This window comes from Agelaius tricolor, unplaced genomic scaffold (assembly GCF_023055355.1).
Source record: "Agelaius tricolor isolate 1412-34295 unplaced genomic scaffold, bAgeTri1.0.p SCAF_36, whole genome shotgun sequence".
Classification (NCBI taxonomy): Eukaryota; Metazoa; Chordata; class Aves; order Passeriformes; family Icteridae; genus Agelaius; species Agelaius tricolor.
In genome coordinates, this window is record NW_027269296.1 from 5,538,843 (window position 1) to 5,560,107 (window position 21,265).

General features: G+C 54.3%; 1 protein-coding gene across 7 annotated transcripts in view; it reads left to right on the forward strand.

Annotated features, from left to right (window-relative positions):
* The window catches only part of PTPRU (protein tyrosine phosphatase receptor type U), a 57,759-nt gene that overhangs the window by 5,632 nt on the left and 30,862 nt on the right, over positions 1-21,265 (forward strand). For 6 of the 7 annotated variants that reach the window (XM_071453025.1, XM_071453023.1, XM_071453029.1 and 3 more), the window contains exons 2-8: positions 10,011-10,139; positions 16,145-16,416; positions 16,489-16,570; positions 17,234-17,349; positions 17,539-17,713; positions 18,652-18,945; positions 19,503-19,811. In XM_071453025.1, coding sequence (XP_071309126.1) covers positions 10,011-10,139; positions 16,145-16,416; positions 16,489-16,570; positions 17,234-17,349; positions 17,539-17,713; positions 18,652-18,945; positions 19,503-19,811 — 1,377 coding nt within the window. The remainder of the gene's footprint in view (positions 1-10,010; positions 10,140-16,144; positions 16,417-16,488; positions 16,571-17,233; positions 17,350-17,538; positions 17,714-18,651; positions 18,946-19,502; positions 19,812-21,265) is intronic. The other variant, XM_071453024.1, reaches the window with a different exon arrangement.

Sequence of the window (21,265 nt, forward strand, 5' to 3'; positions counted from 1 at the left end):
TGAGGCTGGGCTGCAGTGGGAATGCCAGGAATGCAACGCTCCTGCAGTTTGCGGCCCAGTGGGGTCTCTGTGTGTCTCCTTGACTCTGTGTGACAGATTCACAGCTGGAAGAAGCCTCTTGACTGGCTTTGGCCATAAATTTATTTCCTGACCTTCCTGCCTTCCAAAGTGCTGAAGATGTTGTGGAACAGGAGGGGGGTAAGGGAGGGTGCTTGGCACCCTTTTGGCACCTGGCTGACCCCAGTGTCTTGCAGCAAGGATGGTGGGGGGCTCTGGGCAGCCCTGTTGCTGAAGGCAGGGGCAGGGATGTGCCTGCCATGCCCCCTGTTACCTGGGGACCCCACTGCCCACGCAGGGTGGGCCCTGACTGGAAGCTGGGAAAGCCCCTGTCCCTGACAGGGATGCAGTGGAGCAGAGCGTTGCACTGCAGCTGGGGAGTGGGAGTATGGTGCAGCTGGAGCAACTTCCTGAATATTTTTGTCGTACACAATTTTTTTAAAATTGGGCTTGAAAAATACTGTCAAATCACCCATGACAGGGTGGCTGTGCTGGCACAGCCCCCCCAGCTCCCTGCAGCCTTCCCAGACTGCCAGACGGTCCATCCTTGCCCGTTCCAGGGCTGTCCTGGTGCTGGGGAGCCCTAAATTGACCAATAACTTTGGCTTTGGCTCCCTGAACTGTCCGTGTGGATCCAACCTTTCCTGACATCGTTAAGTTAATCAGGATTGTGGCTGGGATGGGGAGGCAGGAGATGCTGTGAGGATGAGGGACAGGGACATCGATGACCTGATGAGTCTTAATGAGGCCACTGTCCCCACGGCACTGCTCAGGATACAAGCCCTGGTGAGCCCTGGGCGTTTGAGCCTGTGTGTTGCTTTGTGCTGGAGGCCTTCAGCCTAATTAGCCCAGCTGGCCGAGCCAAGGAGCACGTGTGGCTCCGGACCCTCAGCTGCTGGGCACGCTGCCTGGGGCAGGCTCCCCCAGAGCAGGATGTCACCAGAGGCGAGGGGTGGCCAGTCTAGAAGAGGAGATGAATCACTTACCATGGCCCAGCTTCTCCCCCAGAGTGTGAGGCTTGACTTTGGGGTGCTGCCCGAGGGGTCTTGCTGCTGTGTCCTGACAGGAGATGTGGGTGGGAATGGCTTTTCTCTTGAGGGGACGGAACATTGTGGCCACTTGCTTAGGGAGGCGAGAACAAGGAGAGGGATGGGCTACAGCAAACTGCATTCCTTGGCTTGGATGGATTTGGAGGTGTCTATGGAGCTTCTGTAGTTTTGGGAGTGCTCTGTAGGGCTCCTCAGGGTGCAGCCCCTCTCTGTCCTGTGCTGTGTGACCCTGGAGCCTTGGGTTCCTCCAAAAGCTGTGATGGGAACAGCAGCAATTTTCAGGGCTGGTCAGGAATTCCAGGCAGATCCATGCAAGGATGTGTCTCCTCCAAAGTCCTTCCCTGCTGCTGGCAGCCCACCCATGGGGAGCAAGGACCTGTTACAGCCCCACACACCCTTGGGCGCCAGATCCTCATTCCCTGCCAGCACATCCTGCCTGTTAGCAGAGGGCTGCTGACACCCTGGGTAATTAGCTGCATAAATGCTCTTTCCTTAATTACCAGGTGCTTCAATGTGGTTCGTGGAATTAGCACAGGTGGGTGATCCTGGGCACCCCCTGGCACCTCAAAGTCCACACTGGGACATCTGGTTCTGTGGTTATGGTGTCAATGGGGCACCTGCCTCTTCCCCCTGTGGAGGTGGCTGCTGGAGCTTTCCAGTGTATTTTGGGGGAAGGAGCAGCTTGGGAGTGACTTTGGAAGCCTCTCAATGCCAGGGCAGCCTCTGAACTCTTCCTGTGGTGCAGGTTCAGCCACTGCCCTTCTGGGGCTCTTCCCAAGGACTCTCTTATTTCTGTTATTATTTCTTCTTATTTTTACTATCTTTTCATCTGTCTGCTGTGATAATATCCCATTGATTTTCTGCAGCCAGCAACCAGCCTGCTTTCTCTGGATTATAACAATATTAAACTAAAGCAGTGCATCTCCTCATTGGGTTATTTTTCTTTATATCAGCTGAACTTTTTATTTAGTCTCTCACCCAGGCTCCTGTCTGGGGACCTGCTGGCTCTGAATGACATTTCTCTGTCTGAGAGGCTATGTCCTGCCTTCCTTCCCATGGAATGGTGGCTGGTTGGGGATGGGAGGTGGGATCTGTATGGGGCAGGATGTGTGCAGGCAGGAGGTGGAAGTGCTGGGTATTGGGGTTTCATGGTTCTCCCATGGGGTTGCCGGGTGTTGTGCACACTTCTGACACTGCAGGGACTCTTCAGTTATTCCTGCACACTTAATGCAATCCCAGAGTTTTTGCTGGAATGAGTTGAGGGTTCTCCAGGTCAGCATAGATGGATGCCCAAGCCAGCACTGACGGGGGTGGCTGAGCCAAATTCATGGACTGAAGGGTGCCTGGCATGGTCCAGCATGTTCCCCAGAGCTGTGACAGACCTGCTGGGCACACGGCTCCTTGTAATCCCTCCCATGAGGGCTCCTGCCTTTAACCTGCCATGCCACAGCAGAGGTTCAGCTGAGTCCTGGCGCTGTTGATGGTTGTGCCCATGTCACACGTTGTCACCTTCCAGCACGCATCAGTCAGCCCACACTGCTGTCCCTGGCTCTGCTGGTGGCACGGAAGGAGGAGGAGGATGGTGGCCTGGATTTTGCATGACACTGGGCCTTATTCCTCTTCTCCCCACCTTTATCCCACCTAGGGCTGGCTAGGATGCTGGGCATGGTGGGGATGCTGTGGCCCTGTCCCTGCTGGGGGCTAAGGGCTCCCCAACTCTGTTCTCTGCCCTGGAATGCCATCAGTGACCCTTGGAGCTGCCTCCCAAGGCCCTCCCAGCGCTGGCACATGCTCCATCCCGGGAGGATGAGCCTCCCAGTACCGTGCTCCTGCATCCATCACTGCAGAGATGTGGGACCTGCTGTGGGAGGGGAGGCTGAGGGTTGCCCCCTTCTTATCCCCTGCAGAATGGGGTTGGTTTGGGAAACTTGCTCTTTCCCATGATTTCTGCAGCTGATATTGGAGTCCCCCAGGGCTTTGATGTGGTACTGATGTGTCCTAGGGCAGCTGCTTTTCCTGCCTGAATTCCTGCCATGGGAGCATCTCTGTGTCCTCAGGTATCCCCTGAAAGCAGTGTGTGCCCCTTGGGGCTCGTGTTCCTGGTCTCTCTGGGTCCCTGGCATGTGGAGTGGATGGTCCTCAGCAGACACCTGGGGGACCTGATAGTAATGAAGGAGTGAGGGGGAGAAATGAGCATTATTTCCCCTGCCTTTTCTAGTTTATTTTAACTTGTTCCCATTTTTTTCCCTGAGGTGTCACACGGCTCTGCAGCCTGTGAGCTGTAATTGCATAGGGTGTGATCGATAATGGCAGGATGGAGGTTTCCAAAGGTTTCCTGCCTTGTTTTTTTTCCCATGGAGTCCACCAGGCAGCACTGACGATGTTAATTAAGTGATGGTTCATTATTAAAGCACTTGTGCAGTGGGTTAGTGGCCTCCTGGCTGTTCAGCTTGAGGGTGTTTTTTTTATGCTGCAGGACCTCTCTTGAGCAGGGTTCGAGTAACAGAGTGATGCTGTTCCTTCCTTGGGAACAGCACTAGCTGGATCTGGGTGCTGGGCACCAACAGCCTTTGGATGGGATGTTAAATCCTCACATCCCCTCTGGGCATGGAGGTAAAGCCTCCTGGCCTGTGTCCCCCAGCATCTCCAGAGCAGCCAGGGAGGTACACTCCAGGGAGACATTCCTGGTGCTGCCTGCAGCAGGGTGATGCAGCACCCCGGTCCCAGGAGTGCTGATCTCTCTGGAGCTAAGAGCATGTGGAGCTGCAGTTGGCAGCTGGGTTTGCCCCAAGGGATGATTCTGGCAAGATTAATTATTCCCCCTTTGCTTTTGCATGCATTTTCGCCATGCAGTGATGTATGGCAGACTTGGTCCTTGCCCAAGTACAAGCCATCCCTGTGGCATTGCAAAGTCTTCGGAGTTGTATTTTCCCAGTTGTATTTGCTTCAAAATGCCTGTAATGAATCCAGATTTGCCAATTCTCCCCATCCCTGGGGCTCCTTGGAGGCTGCTGGGTCTGGGTACTCACTGTGGGAAGTTTGACAGCTCCTTGGGGACCTGCAGGTAAAAGCCATAAAGAGTTTTTACCAGTCAAGAAGAAAAGAAAAAAAGGAAAAAAAGGAGATTTGTCTTCTGTAGTTGCTGGCAGATGGATATTGTTCTCTAGTCCTGCGTGTTCCAAACACTGAGGTTATCAGGCATAAGTGACTTATTATGCAAATCCTCTGTCTTAATATCTGGCCGCTCTCTCCCTGGAATTGCATTCGCCAAACCCCACACGTTCCTGGAGCTGCTAGTGTTTACACATTAGCTTCTCTGGCTAATATACATGGCTTCAAGTTGCAAATTGATGTTTCTTACAGCTGAGCAAATTATTTTTCTATTAAATACAATATTTAAAATGATTTGGAGAACCAAAACAAACTACTGGTGAGAATTCTAATGGAGCTGCTTTCCATATTCTTCCAATCAGCTTTTATCGGGGCTGAGAAATCAGTGATATTTCTCTTAAAAGTGTCTCTTTGGCAGAAGTGGGGAGCAGGGACGGGGTTTGTCATCATCTCCGGGGTGTGATGCACAGAAACACTTTCAATGCTATGCCAGTGCCCCAGGCCCTCTGCATGTGCCAAGTGCAGCTACAGAGGGATTCAGCTCCCCTTTGCTTGGGCTGGAAGAGGTTTTCCCAGTGAAATCCTGGGGTGTTTGGGCTTGGCCGTGGAGCTGTTGGTGTACCAGTGTGGCAGGGTTCCCCATCAGTATGAGATGTTGGGGTGCTGGCACACCAGGACCTCTCCCTGTCTGGATTTTCCCACTGAGCTGGATTCCTCAGTGCCAAACAGCCCCTGTAACATCCCACCCCTGGGAATTTGAGCCCCCTGCAGATAGAAATGATCCTGGATCCCTTAACCTCGCCTGGGAACCTGTGGGGTGCTGTGTACAGGATCTCACTGGCTGAGAAGTGCATCTAATTTTAGATGAGTTGCAGAATGTGCTCCCTGTCCCCCGTGTCTGCCGGCACCCGGAGGGAAGCAACTCCCGGCGTTTCCTTCCCGGGGCACGTTCCCGTAGGAGTGTGCCAAGGAAAGCACCTTTAAATACCAGCTGGGATCTGGGAGGTGGAAGGCTGGCTCTGCTCCGGGGGTGCTGGAATGACACCTTGGTGGGATCTGCTGGAGCTGTGGTTCTGTATCTCAGCACACCCAGCTCCCTGGGCTTTCTGCCATCCCTGGGGTGATCCTGGGCTGCCGGTCTTCTGGGACTTCACCAAATCCCCTCTGTGCCTCAGTTTCCCCATTTGCAGCAGCTCATTGACCATTTATCCTGTGTAAAGAGCTTCATCCTTTGGTGCAGACAAAGAGCATCTACCTCACGTGCATTTAAGAGGAGAGGTCTTGGGCATGATAATTTGGGGGTATGCAACTGCAAAGCCTCCGCCTCCATCCCTTCTCCTGGGAGGCAATGAAAACTTTGGATTTGATGGCAGGAGAGCTCTGTTCACCCCCTGCCACATCTTGCTATGGTCAGATGATGGTTTCACTCTGCAGGGTGTTTGCACTTGACTGCCAGGGCCGCATGTCATGTGTCCTGTGGGTATCTGAATCCTCCCCATTTCCTGCTGAGAATTACTTGGGGTGGAGGACTGGAGCTGCTGGATAAGGCCAGGGATAAAAAATTTATTTTGACTCTGAAATATGACCAGCGTTATCTCCCCTGGCTGGTGCCTGTGCCATGGGGTGCTGTGGCTTGTGCTCCCAAGATGCTGCACCCCAGAGATGACTATGGAGCTGATCCAGTCCTGACTAAGCCAGGGTAGGAGCAAAATGGGCTTTTTCCCATCAGGACTGGGTGTCCTGGGTGGCTGCACTGTATTTTGTAGCTTTGGGGAAGCAGCACTTGCTAAAGTTTTGGTATGAGCCCATTTTTCACGAAGCCTGTCCCCATTTTGGGACATTATTGGTATTTTGTTCCCATCAGATGATACCCCAGAGGGTCTTGGGTGGGGGAGAGCACAGTCCTGCTGGTCCAGATGGTGCTGGGCTGTGATCCCAGTCCTGCCATCCTGGATGGTGCTGGGCTGTGATCCCAGTCCCGGATGGTGCTGGGCTGTGATCCCAGTCCTGCCATCCTGGATGGTGCTGGGCTGTGATCCCAGTCCCGGATGGTGCTGGGCTGTGATCCCAGTCCTGCCATCCTGGATGGTGCCCGGCTGTGATCCCAGTCCCGGATGGTGCCGGGCTGCCCTTTGGCACAGGAGCCTTCTCAAGGCTGCTCAGTAAAAGGCAAGAGAAGACACGGATCATGTCCCATGGTGCAGGAGGTTAAACAGGAAGGGTTTAAGTGTGTAATTAACTTGGAAGTGAGAGCAGTGCAGACTCTGTGGATGAAAGAGCACGGGGTGGGCTGTAGGCAGGCGGCCACGTTCCTTGGTGGCCACGGAGAATTAATTAGATGCTGTCCTTTGTGCTTGGCTGTTTGGTCTTTTTTTCCTCCCTTTTTTGTTGTGAATCACTAGTCCCTCCCCTCCCCAGATTTCCTCCTCTTCATCCTTGTAGAGGGGGATGCTGGGGTGGCAGTGGTTCCCAAGGGATGCTGAGTGGCGGTGGTGTCCTTCTCCCTGGTGAATCCATTAAGCCATCTCCTTTTCTTTCTTTTTAAGAATTTTTAGTCCATCTGGTGTTTAACCCTCACGTTGGTGCCCATGCCTATGTTCTCTGTGTGCCCTGGTGCTGCAGTGGTACCCAGGGGGCTGCTGAGCCTGCTACCAGGCTCCCTGACAAACCCCTCCAGCCACCTTTTTTTGCTTTCTTTCAAACAATTTTGCTTTATCTGGTGTTTAACCTCTACATTGGTGCCTGTCCCTCTGCTCCCTTCCACCTGGGCATGTGTTGGATCCATGGAGGTAGCAGCGGAGCAGCACTGGTCCCCAGGAGGAGGCTGAGCAGCACTGGTCCCCATCTCCCTAGCAAATATCTCAAACCACCTCTTACATCTTTTTTAAAAATAATTCTGGTCCATCTGGTGTTAAACCCCCGTGTTGGTGCTCATCCCTCTCTCCCCTCTGCCAGGAACGTGTGATGCTCTGGGCGTTTTGTGTGGGGTGTTTAATGGGGCACGTCTCATCCTTGGCACAGGCTGCCTCTTGTGCATGGGGCAGGCTCTGTGTTGAGGGTGATTTAGGCAGCTTTGGGGTGTTCAGGCTGTGTCTCGGACATGTCCCACCCCCAGGGGCAGACCCCCAGCTCCCTGCAGTATTTTTAGCTGCTGCTGCATTGGGATCGCACCTCCTGCGCTCGCTGCCTTCACCTCAGCGCCCGGAGCTGCTGTCACCCTGGCCTGGAGCCAGCTCAGGGGACCGAGGGCTCCTTGGTTCCTTTTTAGGATGTATCCATACCTGGAGCAGTCTCACCCAGCTCCCACAATCCTTGTCCTGCTGCCCTTGGGATGAAATAACCCTCCCACTGCTGCAGGTGGATATTTTGGGTTGCAGCCTCCCTGCCCTCCTTGCAAACGTTGTGATGAAACATTAATTTTTTGCAGGTTTCTCTTGGTTTCCTCTATGACTTTCCACAGCTGCTGGAGCACCTCCAGCCACCCCTTGTGGAGTTGGGCTGTTGGCATTTAATTGCTCAGGTGTTAATTTTTATGCCCTTAATCTTGTGATGAGGAGGGAGAGTCTGCTGGAGGTTGAGCTTCTCCCAGCCCTGTCCTTGGCTGGGGAGAGATGGTGCCAGAAGCATCCCATAACTCATGGAAACCAAGGTTCTGTGAAGCCCCTTTGGCTTTTTTCCCTGTGTGTACAAATCACGGACAAATTAGTCAGGGAAATGGAGTGGCCAGTCGAACTGCCTTTGTTTTGTGCCGTGGATGGGAGGGAAGGCTCGTGCCAGGAAAAGCCTTGGCAGTAAACCTGTCCGAGGAGGGAGATGGATCAGCTTGGCCAGCACATATCTGCTCTGTAATTGCATTTTAAACTTCTGGAGCCTGGGCATCATCTCGTGGGTGGCTGAGGATGCAGGTGTGGGATGATGGAGCCGTGGGTTGGTGGCAGTGGCTGTGCTGGGGATGGCAGCAGGATCTGGGTGGGGGGCTGCAGTCCAGGAGGAGTAGGGTATGTATCTCATTATGTTTTCAGTGGCTGGGAATAGTTTATTGGGGTGAAGGAATCACTTTTCCCTGGGAAATGGGGCTCTGCCAGACTGAAACATTGTTTGACTCTGCTCTGGTTTCTCAGGCCAAAAAAAAATCCCCCAAGAACAAATTTCTGCCTCCCAGAATATCCCGCTCAGCAGATCTTGGAAAGAAACACTTGGGCCTTTTTTTCTTTTAAATCACTTGGCACTTGTCTCTGACAGTGTTTTATTTTGAAATTTATTTTATTTCCCTTCCTTCCTGGAAAATTTTGACAGATTTGTGCTTTTCCTCCTGTTAGAAAGTGCAGCCAAGTTCCAGACTCTAAAATCCAACACGTCTCGTGGTGAGAGCTGAGGACCAGGGGCTGCGGTGCGGGGGCACATTCGCACGTGGGCTGGGCAGACGCTCCATTTCGGGAAGGGCTTTAGGAAAGCTGTGATGTCTCAGTGCCTCCAGACATATGAATAGGAGAGAATTTGCTTACAGGTTTTTAAAAAGACGTTTCTTAAGGCTCTGAGAGGAAAAAACAGTTGGTGACGGAGCTGGAATGTGCCCTTGTGCTTTAAAAAATGAGTGCAAAGGGGCGAAAAAAGCCACAAATGCCTTCTTATATATGAAAGAGTTGGGAATTGAAATTTCCTACGCATCTTATGGGCTTTTTTCCCAGTGTTTGGACTCGTGTTTGACTAAATGTTGCATCCGAGCATCCCTGAGCACAGGGAGGCACAACCCGTGCCAGCAGCGAGGCCATTAACTGCCAAATCCCCAGGTGGCGGGGGGAATTACTGATGTAATTTGGGATAAAATAGGAAGAAAACAGCAGAAATAATCCCTTGGCCCAGGTCTGTTTTCCTGCCGGTGCACTGGGGGATGTTTGCTGTTGTTCATTCCGCTTGCTCGGGGCTTCCCGGGGCCCCTGGTGAGCCCGGCCCCATTAATTAGCGCTGTGCCCTGGTCCCTGTAATCGTGGGTTTAATGGGACAATGGGGCAGTGTGAGCTACAGCCCCCGGTGGCCCCACAGCAAAGCCGACCTGAGCTCCATGGTTGGCTGGATGTGGGATGATGGGAGGGCTGGATGGGGGAGCTGGAAAATGGGGGTGGACTGGAATGTGGGATCACAGGAGGGGGCTGGATGTGGGACGGGGGGGGGGCTCTCTCTCTGTGTCACCTCCCGTGGGAACAAGTGGCCTTTTGGCATTTGCTGCACTTCTCTGTGCTCAGCTGAGCACGCTGTGGACCAAGGAGGTGCTGTGTAAACACCCTCGGACCCCCAAGAGATAAATCTGTAATAAAATATGACTGCCAAAAGGACTCAGCAGTGTTGGGGGCGGGGGGGTGCTCAGGGCTGCATTCAGGATTGGAGGGTCCTGGCTCAGAACTGCGTCACTCACATCACGCCATGGAGAGACCCCCAGGAGCCCAAGCCACAGGTGGAGGGTTGGGGTCAAAGCACAAATTTTGTGTGGCCACCACAGCCAAATGCTATTTCTTGGGGGAAACCCCTTGTGCTACCAACCCCTGAGCAAAGCTGGGAGCTGCATCTGCTCCTGCTGCGAAGGCCTCCCTGACAGCTGCCAGCTTGTGTCATTGGTGAAGCAGCACAGGAGCTGTAGGGCCCTGGTGGCACCCAGGAGCAGACCCCTGCTCACCGTGCCCTTGGGGAATGCCTGGAGTCCCCCAGCATTCCAGGGGCATCACCCCGTCCTGGTGGGCTTTTGGGGAGAGAGCAGCTGCTCTGGGAGCTCAGGGGCTGACGGGTCTGTCCCCACAGCTGGCTGCACCTTCGAGGAGGACAGTGAGCCCAACCAGTGCGAGTACAGCCAGGGTGAGGACGATGACTTCGACTGGGAGCTCCTGCGCAGTTACCTGATGCCTCACCTGGTGCCTGACCTGCCTCACGGTGAGTGCCAGGGTCCCCCGGGCCCTCTGTCCCTACCCTGCCTTTGTGTCCTGTACCCCAGGGCTGGACTATGTGACTCCTCCTGGTTTAATTCCTGCAGTGTTTTAGACTTGGCTTCGGCCTGCTTATGTGGGAAATGGGGGAAAAAACCTGTTTCTGGCTTTTTCAAGTGTGAGGAAGGGCTTGTTAGTTGGAGGCATCTTCAAAGTCTTGGGAATGGTAAGGAAGAAAATTAAAATGGACTTTAAAAAAAATCTCATTGGTTTAGAACTGTTTTGTGTTATTTTCTGGGTCCATGTCCTCTCTGCTGGCCAGGCTGGGGGAGCAGATGCAGCCAGGCAGCTGTGAGGAGCTCCCCTCTCCAGGAGGATGGTGTGAGTGCATTTGAGGGCTTTGCTTGCTCCCTGCTCTGAACTCTCTCCTGCTGTGACCCCCTTGAGTTGTCTCTGAACCCATTTGCTCAGTGAGGTTCACTGGACTTGGGATGCTCCTTGTTTTTGGGACTGCTGGCTCCTGCCTGATCCTGAAGGGCCAGTCCTGTGCTGAGGGTGGGCAGAAAAACAGGAGAGCTTGTTTAGAGCTCAACAGTAAAAATCACCTTTTCTGTTTATTAAAATGTTACCTACTTTATAGGAAACTCTACTGTTCCATCAACCTGCCTCCAGCTGTTTATCTTGGGCTTTGTTCATGTCAGGGGTTAATTTGGCTTTTCCCCCTCCACTAACTCTGCTCTGCCATTACCTTTCCCCATCACCTTCTCCTTCCATCCTGTCCCTCCTGGCATGTCCTGGGTGCAGGGTGAGGGCAGGGATCTGCTGGCAGATCCCTGATCCTCCCTGGATGATTTTTCCAAGTAATTGCTTTAAACTGAGCTACCATAATTGGTTTGTGTCCAGGGGGTTTCCTGGGGAAAGCAGAGCTGGGGCTTGAGGTGGCTCATGATGGAATGTCTGAAACTTGTAATTAGTTGAGTTTTCTGCTCAATGTTCAGCTGTAATGTAAAACCTGCAGTGAGCTACCTGAGTTTAAAGCCTGGGGGCTTGCAGGGGGCTGGAGGGTTGGGTGGAATGGGGCTTCTCTCCCTAATTGAGGAAAAAACTGTGGCTCAGCAGGAAGTGGGGTCTTAAAGGAACACAAAGAGTTTAAGGAATAAACTCCAGGATTGATGGGGAAGTGACATCTCGGGTTGGAGGGTGTGAGCATTGCAGTGTCACCCAGGAAGAGGATACCTGTCCCTGTAGCTCCCCTAAGACCAGGTAATGCTGTTTGCTTATGATCATGGGGCACCAGGGAGGTGCAGGGACCCCATTTTTGGGTGGTTTTAACCTGTTGCGGGTAGGGAGCTGTGCCTGAGGCTCTTGCAGCCCCATCGCCCCATCACCCCCTTGGTCCTTGCAGCAGCTCAGGGGATCAGAAGGATTTCACAGTGCCAGGGCCTCTCCAGGGAGCACTTTCCAAAGGAGTCTCGTGGTCTCAGATTAAAATGAGTTTTTATTGGAGATCAGCCAGTTTCAAGGAGTGTAGGATTTATTGGAGTGGGTGCTGGCTGCTGGCCACCTGCTGCTACCTTACCATCCTACTCTCTTCTTGCTTTCTTGTTTGGTTTAGGGCTTTTCCCCCCGCTTCTCTTGACTTGTCTCTCTTTCACCTAAATATGATGAATGGGTCTCTCCCATATTGCAATCGTATTTTTTTTTGTCTCTTTATTGTTCCTTATGATCCCAGTATTACCAGGTGGAACGTGCCTGGGCTCTTCTGGCCCTTGCTGCTTGACCAGAGGCGGCAGCTGTGGTGTTTCACCTCAGAGACACCCCTGGCTGGCTGGATGCTGCAGCTGGCACTTGGAACAAGTCCAGGCAAGCAGGAATTCAGTTTTTACCTCTAATGGAAAGGCTTTAGGCGAGGTGAAGAGGAAAAGGAGACAGATTCTGCCGGAGGGTTAATCCAGTTTCATTCCAGGATCACAGATCTCTGAATCTTGTAGCAGCTCCAACAGAATCCAGGACCGTGTGGTCCCGTGTCTTTTTAAGCCCGGGGAAAGGGGGAGGGGAAGGGGTAGGTGTGCCACCAACCAGGTGGCAGGGGGGGAGTCTCAGGGGACAATGAAACCCAGGCTGGCCAATGACCCCAGGGCTGAGAAGCATCTTTTGAACTTCACCAACCAGACGAGGGCCTTGCTGGAATGTTAAGATTGACAGACAGCACCTAGCAAGGGGACAAGGGGGAGGGGAAGGGAGAGGTTGGCACACCTGAGGGACTGGGAAAGGTGAAACAGGATATTGCTTCACACCACAACAGTTCCTTTTTTGAAGGAGCAGCTGCAGGAAGCTGGGTAAGGCAGGTGTGAGCTTGTAATCCCAGACTGGCTTGAGGTGGAAGGGACCTTAAAACGCATCCAGTTCCAACCCCTGCTATGGGCAGGGACACCTTCCACTGTCCCAGGGTGCTCCAAGCTCCAACCAACCTGGCCTGGGACACTTCCAGGGATCCAGGGGCAGCCACAGCTGCTCTGGGCACCCTGTGCCAGGGCCTGCCCACCCTGCCAGGGAACAATTCCTTCCCAAGATCCCATCTAACCCTGCCCTCTGGCAGTGGGAGCCATTCCCTGTGTCCTGTCCCTCCATCCCTTGTCCCAAGTCCCTTTCCAGCTCTTCTGGAGTCTCTTCTGGAGTCTCTTTTGGTACTGAAAGAGGCTCTAAGGTCCCTCACTCAAAATATTAAACCAACATATTTGTGGGTGTTTTTTTTTCCTCAAATGTGGTTTTTCCTAGATTTTCCTTCCAAATTCACTGACATTAGGAAACCCCCTGTGCATTGGAGCTTCTCAGTGCATGGAGCTGTTGTGCATGGTCCCTGCACAACCTGGTCCCTGTGCTGGGGGAACTGAGTTGTTGTCCCCACCCTGAAGAGCTCTGATGTCTCCCCATCCAAGGAGCTGCTCCTTCAGCTCTCAGCTCCAGCACTGCTTCCCAATCAGCTCCTGCTGCAATCCATAAAACCCTTGAACAATGAAGCCTGATGGTTTGCTCCCTTGGGAATTGCTGCAGTTTGTTCAAGGACCCTGTGGTGGTGGGAGATCAGCCCTTGGTGCTGGGGCTGCTTTGGGAGATGCTCTGCACAGAAGTGGGGAGTGAGTGGTTCCCTGGTTCCTGTGCTGGCTGTGACACAGAGAAGGATCCAGCACACATCAGCTTCATCTTCCAGCGGGAATTCCTGGAGGCAGATGCTGCAGTGCTCAGACCTGCTCCCCTGGCACCTCTTGTCTGGCAGTGCCGCCCTCTCCCTGTCATCCTGCCTGCCTTCCCTGCCTTCTAATAGCTCTTGGAAGTTTTTTTTTTATTTATTTTTATCTCTCAGTGATTTTGTAGGAGGAAAAACTCATTGAGACAGGGAAGTGGGGGGAGTGATTTCTTCCCTCCTCTTCTTTCAGGGCTGTTTGGGTTTTTCCTGGAGGGATGCAGTGGCAGGCAGAACCCTTGGGATGGGCAGCGTGATGGGAAGAGCTGCCCCTTCCCGTGAGCAAGCAGGGCTTCAACTGGCCTTGGGCATTGCCAAGGATCCAGGGGCAGCCATGGCTGCTCTGGGCACCTGTGCCAGCCCCTCCCCACCCTCACAGGGAACAATCCCTTCCCAATATCCCGTCCAGCCCTGCCCTCTGGCAGTTTGAAGTACCTCTGCTTCTCTTATATTTATAAAAGAAAACCAACCTACACCCTGGGCTTCAGGCTAATGTCAGATATTTACAGCAGAGGAGGATAAAATTAGCACAAAAGCGAGTGGTTGGAACCTGCTTTTTCCATTGCTGCAACACCAGGAAGAAAATTAAGAGGGGAAAATAGTGTGTGTGGGAAGCCCTGCCTGATGAGGGATGCTCAGGTGCATCACTGCTCCCAGGTGACCTTATGGGCATTCTCTGTCTTTTAAAACAACTCATCAGTGGTTTAATTTTAGTCTTGGCCTCTTTATTTTGGTCCTATGGCTTTTTGTTTGTAAAGGGAGGGCAGAGGAAGGGCCTGTGTTTGTTAACAAGCCCATTCATTAATGAGGTGGCTTTTGGGAGATGTCCCCTGGCATGGGGTGGGTCAATGGTCTCTCTCCACTCTGCTGTCGCCTGGACCGAATGGGGTTGATCTCATTAGAGCAGAAGTAATTTTGCTGGGGGAAATGAGAAGAGAAAAAAGAGAAGCATGGACATAGTGCCTTCCCCTTGGTGGGTGAAACGAGCTGTGCTGGACTCCGAGGAAATAAATTGTCATCGTTTTATTTCACCCTGAGTAGCCACCCCAAGGGGCTGGCAGGGCCAGGCAGCCACACAGGTCAATGGTGTGGGGAAAATTTCCCTTTCAGGGATTTCTCTCCCTTGCCCCAGCTCCTGTCCCTGAAGGGTGCACTGGGAGATGCATCTGGTACTGGCACTGTGTCACCCCAGCTGGTGCTGTGACCCCCTGGGTGTTTTGGGGTCCCCCCAGGTGCAGGTCCCAAACTCTGGGGCAGTAGATGGTCCTCCCTTGTGATCCCAAATGCTGCATGGGCATGGATGGGTGCCCCCTTGCAATCCCAAGTGTTGTAGGGGGATGGGTGGGTGCCCCCTACAATTCCCCTTCACCTTCCTTTGGCTTTTCTTGGAGCTGCTCAGTGGGAGTCGAGGGGAGGAAAGCGCCTGAGCTTAAAATTAATTGATAATAAAGCACTGACTGTCAGGAAACAATGGTAGGCTTGAATAAATGGCCCAGCTTTGTTACTTACAGCTTCTGCTAGTATTAAAATGGAGATTAATAATCCCCTTGCCTTTGGTGAGGGGGAGGATTTGGTGTGGCAGCTTCTCATCCATCCTGTATCCTATCCATTCCGTATGGGATGTCCCCATGGCTGTGATAGACATCTCTGGGAGCTGCCACGGGGGGCTGGGACTCCTGCATCCCCCTCCTGCCTCCAGACTGGCTGGCTTGGAGCGTGCAGGACAGGGAATGATGCTGCCTTAGGGATCCCCTTTGGGATTGTCATCCTGCCTGCCCTATAAGTATGGCTTCAAGGCTGTGCTGGTTTTGCTGCTGGTGTTGTTGGGTGGTGGGAGGTGGGATCCCAGCTGCTGCTGCTGCTGGTGGGGCAGCTCTGGGAGTGACATCCCAGGCACCCCCGAGAGCTGGGATGCTGCTGCTGCTCCTTAAGCCAACGAGGATTTCCCTCTGCGAGTGCCTGCTAAGCACAGCTGAAATGTGGTGACAACTGTGTGGTAAATGATCCGAGGAGCTGGGAATGGAGGTGAACAGCTGGGGCCTGGCTGGGGGGTGGGACTGATGCAGCCAAAGCTGTGAGAGTTAAGGGAGGGCAACATTGGAGCCTTTCCTGACCCAGGGGCCCTGGGGAGGCAGCAGCTCTGATCCTCCCCTCCTCATCCAGCAGTCATGCAGTGTCCTGCTGCTGCCCAGAAGGTGTCTGCTCCTGACTCCATCCCAAGTCCCTCCTGTCCTGCACATCCTCACTGACTGTCATGGACCAGTGCCCTGGGGCACATGGCCATCTTTGTGGTCCCATATCCTCCACCTTCTCTAACCCCTGCTGGCAAAGCTCTGGAGAGGTGGAACAGAGAGATTAGAATCATAGAATCTCCTTAGCTGGGAGGGACCCACGGGGATCATCCAGTCCAACCCTGGCCCAGACCTCCCAATAACCCCATCTTGGGCATTCCTACACCAAACACTCCTGGAGCTCTGGCAGCCTCGGGGCTGTGCCCATTCCCTGGGCAGCCTGGGCAGTGCCCAGCACCCTCTGGGGGAAGAACCTTGCCCTGAGCTCCAGCCTGAGCTGCCCTGGCCCAGCTCCAGCCGTGCCCTGGCTGCTGTCCCTGGCCCAGAGCAGGGGTAGGAGCTGCAGATCCCTGAGCTCTGCCCTGCTCCAACTGCACACACCAAGAGCCCTCAGCCACCCCCTGTATGGCCCCTCCAGACCCTTCACCATCCTTACAGTTAACTCCACTCTCTCCCCCTTCTCCCCCATTGCTGCAGGCTCCTACCTGATGGTGAACTCCTCTCAGCACACCCCGGGCCAAAAAGCTCACCTGCTCTTCCAGGCACTGAGTGAGAATGATACCCACTGCCTTCAGTTCAGCTACTTCATGTTCAGCCGGGATGGGCACAGCCCCGGCACCCTCAGCGCCTACGTCTGGGTCACCGGGGGCCTGCTGGGCAGTGCCGTCTGGAGCGCCTCCGGCTCGCACGGCCGCCAGTGGCACCAGGCAGAGCTGGCAGTCAGCCTGTTCTGGCCCAGCGAGTACCAGGTGAGGCCCAGCAGCCCCCCTGGCCCCAGCCCGGCCCCCCTGGCCATGGCTGACCCCTGTTTGGTGCCGCAGGTGCTCTTTGAGGCGGTGGTTTCCAGCGAGCGCAGGGGCTACCTGGGCCTGGATGACATTTTGCTCCTGAATTATCCATGCTGTGAGTGCCGTGGGATGGGACCTGAGGGGGGGCTGCTGCACTGGGCTGGGAAGCAGGGCTTGGAGCTGGTGTCCATTGGGATGGTCCTGGGGAGAGTGGAGGGCCTAATGCCAGGGGGCAGCCTGTGGCACCTGGATGTCCTGATGTTACCTGGGCTGGAGGACCTCTATCTCCTGGGCGCCTCTAAGGCTCCTTTTTGCATCTCCATCCCTATCCCCACCAGCTGCAACATTGCTTTTAGTTTTTATAAAACTTTGGAAAAGCACAGATTGAACACAAGGCCTGAGTGTCCCCATCAGGAGGGGCCACCCAGGCTGGTGGGGGTCCAAAATCCCAGACTGTCCCAACACATTGGCTCTTGGGGTCACATCCTATTTCTTCCAGGCTGGGCAGGAGACCTGCCCCCTCTATCATCCCATACCTTGCATCTGGCACCAGCACTGCGGGGTGCTGGAGAGAAAGGCTCATCCCTCCCTGAGCTGGTTCTATGGGGACAGGAACACATACCTCACTTGGAGCCAGGCTCTGAGGGTGGGCATCAGGCCTGTCCAGAGCTTGGCTCAGCTGTCACATCCTGGGTGGGGAGGGATTTTTGTGGCAGTGCTGCTGTGGGTCTCCTTGGACCTCAGGTCCTTCCTCACCTCTTGCTTTGTCCCTCGGCAGCAAAAGCGCCTCATTTTTCCCGCCTGGGTGATGTGGAGGTGAACGCGGGACAGAACGCCACCTTCCAGTGCGTGGCCGCTGGCAAGGCTGCCGAGGCCGAGCGCTTCCTCATGCAGGTGAGGAATGGTGGTGGTGAAACGGCCACAGCCAGCCCCACACACGGCTTTCCTGTGGGACAAAACCCCGCCGGACATGGCGGGAGAAGAGCCATCCCCCTGTTTAAGCAGACATCATGTGGGGACACCCCTGGTGGCTCTGGAGGTGCCACCGTGCCCCCTGTGACGCCGTGTGTGTCCTGTGGGCAGAAGCAGAGCGGCGAGGTGGTCCCCGCTGCCTCCGTGAAGCACATCAGCCACCGGCGCTTCCTGGCCACATTCCAGCTGGAGGCAGTGTCCAAGGCAGAGCAGGACCTGTACCGCTGCGTCACCCAGTCCGCCCGCGGCGCCGGCGTCTCCAACTTCGCCGAGCTCATTGTCAAAGGTGGGTCTGCTGCCCTTGACACCCAGGGCCATGGTGAGCCTCTCCTGCTCCGCTGTGTGCAGAGGAAGGTGGGATGCCTGGAACACTGGGATTGCAGTTTCTCACTGTGGAAGAGTTGCTAAACATGGACTGTGCAGCATAAAACTAGAAACTCCTTTCCTGGTGGCCTTAGATAATTTATTTTTGATTGCAGTAGGTGGGAATTAATTAATTATGGTGAAACTGTGCAGCACCATGCTGGGCTGTGTGACTTGTGAAGACAATTAAGGTTTGATCAGATGAAACCCTATTGCAGCTCTTGAAGCCTTCTGAAAGTGATGGAGGGCACAGGCACAGACTGAAGTTTGAAGACTGGATGGTGTTGTCCTGTTCTTGGGTGACTCCCATGTCCTCTGGGTGGGGAATTTGAATTTGTTCTGTGCTCTGTGGCGTGAATCCCCGAATGGTTTGGGTTGGAAGGGACCTTCAAGCTCATCCAGTGCCACCCCCTGCCATGGGCAGGGACACCTTCCACTCAACCAGGTTGCTCAGAGCCTGGCCTTGGACACTTCCAGGGATGGGGCAGCCACAGCTTCTCTGGGCAGCCAGTGCCAGGGCTTCCTCACCCTCACAGGGAAGAATCTTTCCCTAATATCTAATCTAAACCTACTCTCTGTCAGTGTGAGGCCATTTTCCCTTGTCCTGTCGCTACATGCTCTTGTAAAAAGTCCCTCTCCATCTCTTTTGTAGCCCCTTTCAGATATTGGAAGGCCACAGTTAGGTCACCCCAAAAGTTCCCTTCTCCAGCCTGAGTGTGGTGGGTTGGTGTGGGAAGAGACACTGGAAATGTACTGACTGCAGCCTGTAAACAGTAAAATAAAACTGTGGTACTTGTGGTTGTGCCAGCACTGGCCTGGCTCTGGGGATGCTCCACCTGCCCCTTCTGTGCTCTCTTGCAGAGCCCCCCACCCCCATTGCCCCCCCCCAGCTGCTCCGGGCCGGCTCCACCTACCTCATCATCCAGCTCAACACCAACTCCATCATCGGGGACGGCCCCATCGTGCGCAAGGAGATCGAGTACCGCATGACCTCGGGGCCCTGGTCCGAGGTCCACGCTGTCAACATGCAGACCTACAAGCTCTGGCACCTGGACCCCGACACAGAGTACGAGATCAGCGTCCTGCTCACCCGGCCCGGTGAGGGGGGCACCGGCAAACCGGGGCCGCCCCTCATCAGCCGCACCAAGTGCGCAGGTGGGCCCCATGGCGTCCCTGGGACGGCTCTCCTGGCACCCCCAGCCCTCCTCCTTCCTGTGCTGAGGAGAGGAGCTAACCCAAGGCACCTGTGTGTGTCTGTGTGTGCTGTTGACAGAGGTGCCCCCTCATTAACTTCTCCCATTCAGTCCAATTAGAGCTGATTAAACTCCCTCCCACTGATGGCACTTGGTCCCTCTTGTCTCAAGAGCCTTACTTGGGTGTGATGGCACCACAAGGGCCCTTGTGGTGGAGGCAACTTTCTCTGGGCAGCGGGGGCTGCTTGTGGGGCTGGTACCCTGCTTCACCTCCACAGGGAGGATGAGCCTGGGGCAGCTGCATGGTTAGTGGCTGAGAGAGGTCCCCAGTTGTGTCCCCAGTCCTCTCTGCAGGGCAGCAGCATTCTATGCTGGGGTGGTCCCAGTTTTGCAGTCAGAGTTGCTCTCTACACTCATCTCTTTTGTCCCTATGGACAAAAGGGTTTTCCCTGATAAGACACATAAATCCATGAGATGTTTGCCTCCTTGCTCACCTCTCCCTCTCTCTCTTCCCCACAGAGCCCATGCGAGCCCCCAAAGGCCTGGCTTTCTCTGAAATCCAGTCCAGACAGCTGACGTTGCAGTGGGAGCCGCTGGGCTACAACCTGACCCGCTGCCACACCTACACCATGTCCCTGTGCTACCGCTACTTCATGGGCAGCGGCCACAACCAGACCTTCCAGGAGTGTGTGAAGATGGAGCGGAACGCCAACCACTACACCATCAAAAATCTGCTGCCCTACAAGAACATCCACGTCAAGCTCATCCTCTCCAACCCTGAGGGGCGCAAGGAGGGCAAGGAGGTGATATTCCAGACAGATGAGGATGGTGAGTCTGCTCCGGGAGATGCATCATCCCCAAAATTGGAACTCTGTAGCTAGTGAGCTGCTGGGGTTTTTCCTGTGGCATGGTGTGCATCCCTGGCTCCTGGCCTATGGGCATGATGAGAATATCTCCTGAGCCAAGGAGGAGGTGAAAAGGATCTTGCAGCCCCAGAGGTGTGCAACAGGAGGTGAGAGAAAGGGGCACTGATGGTGTTTGGGGAAGGGAGATGCCAGGGGCCTGGGAGGCTCAGGGATTGGATGTGAGTGTCACTGTGGACACACTGCCCTCATGCTTGGAGTGGAATTTTATCCCTGTCTGGTCGAATGGAGGGTGTGGGAGTTGGCTCATACCCAGCTTCTCTCAGCACAAGTTGTCCTCACTCAGCCGTTATTGGGAACCAAAGCCTGGCAGCCATAATAACAGCAATTAAAACAATTAATGCTTTGCACTCAGGTAACATCTTTTATCTGCTTGGTTTCTGATGGATTGGGCACTGCTGCATTTCTGGGAAAGTGCTGTTCACCAGGGCAGGTGCAGCTTTTCTTGGCTTCCCTGGTGCTCTTCCCTGGTGAAGTTTGCTCTCAGGTGGGTTCGGGTTTGTGCAGAGAGCTCTGCAGTGATAAGGCCTCAGTTTCTGGCAGCAGCTTTGCTCCTGTTTGCCCCCTGTTCTGGCTGTGCCCTGTTCTGGGTTCCCTGTCACCTGAGTGGGCAGACATCCTTGATGGATGCTCCAGCATTGCTCCAGGACTTCTTGGTTTTGGAATCGCTTGTTCTGATGAGCCCTTCCCTGAGGATCTGCTCAAGCTGAGGCTGCTGGAGAGGTCTCCCAGGTCCGGCTTCACCTGCCCCTCACGCTGTCTGCAGCTTGCCATCAGCAGTGCCTGAGTCACTCTGGGCTCTGGAGATCCAAGGGATATGGCAGGAGCTACAGGACAGAGCTGGCTCTGTGTGTCCAGTGCCACCCATCAGTGACAGGCCACATCCAGAGCTGGCCTCTCCTACTGCTGAGTGTGGCTGGAGCATCCCTGGCTCTCACAGAAGAGACATTTGTTAAGCAAGAACTGAATTAATCTCCAAAGCACTTTTTAGCATAAAAAAATCATCAATTAAAGGGAAAGAACTGGTGATTGCAAATGATTGAGCTGCCTCCAGAGCCCTGGAGGACCCCTGAGGAGAAGCCTGCCATGGAATTCCCCTGCACAGGACTTGCCGTTACCTGTGCAGAACTCACTCCTGTCTCCCAGGCTGGAAATGAAAACCTGAAGAGCTCGAGAGGAGCTGAAAGCACCTCCAGGTCCTTTTTCATCTTCAAAGCCTAAATCCAGCACCTTCCTCTGTACACTTTCCACATCGCCAGCCCTCAGCCTGCCCCAGCGGGGGCACCCAGCTCTGCCCTGCCAGTGGTTTATTTTCCAGCTCTAATTGCTCCAGTTGTTCTCACTGGGCTGTGACTGCTC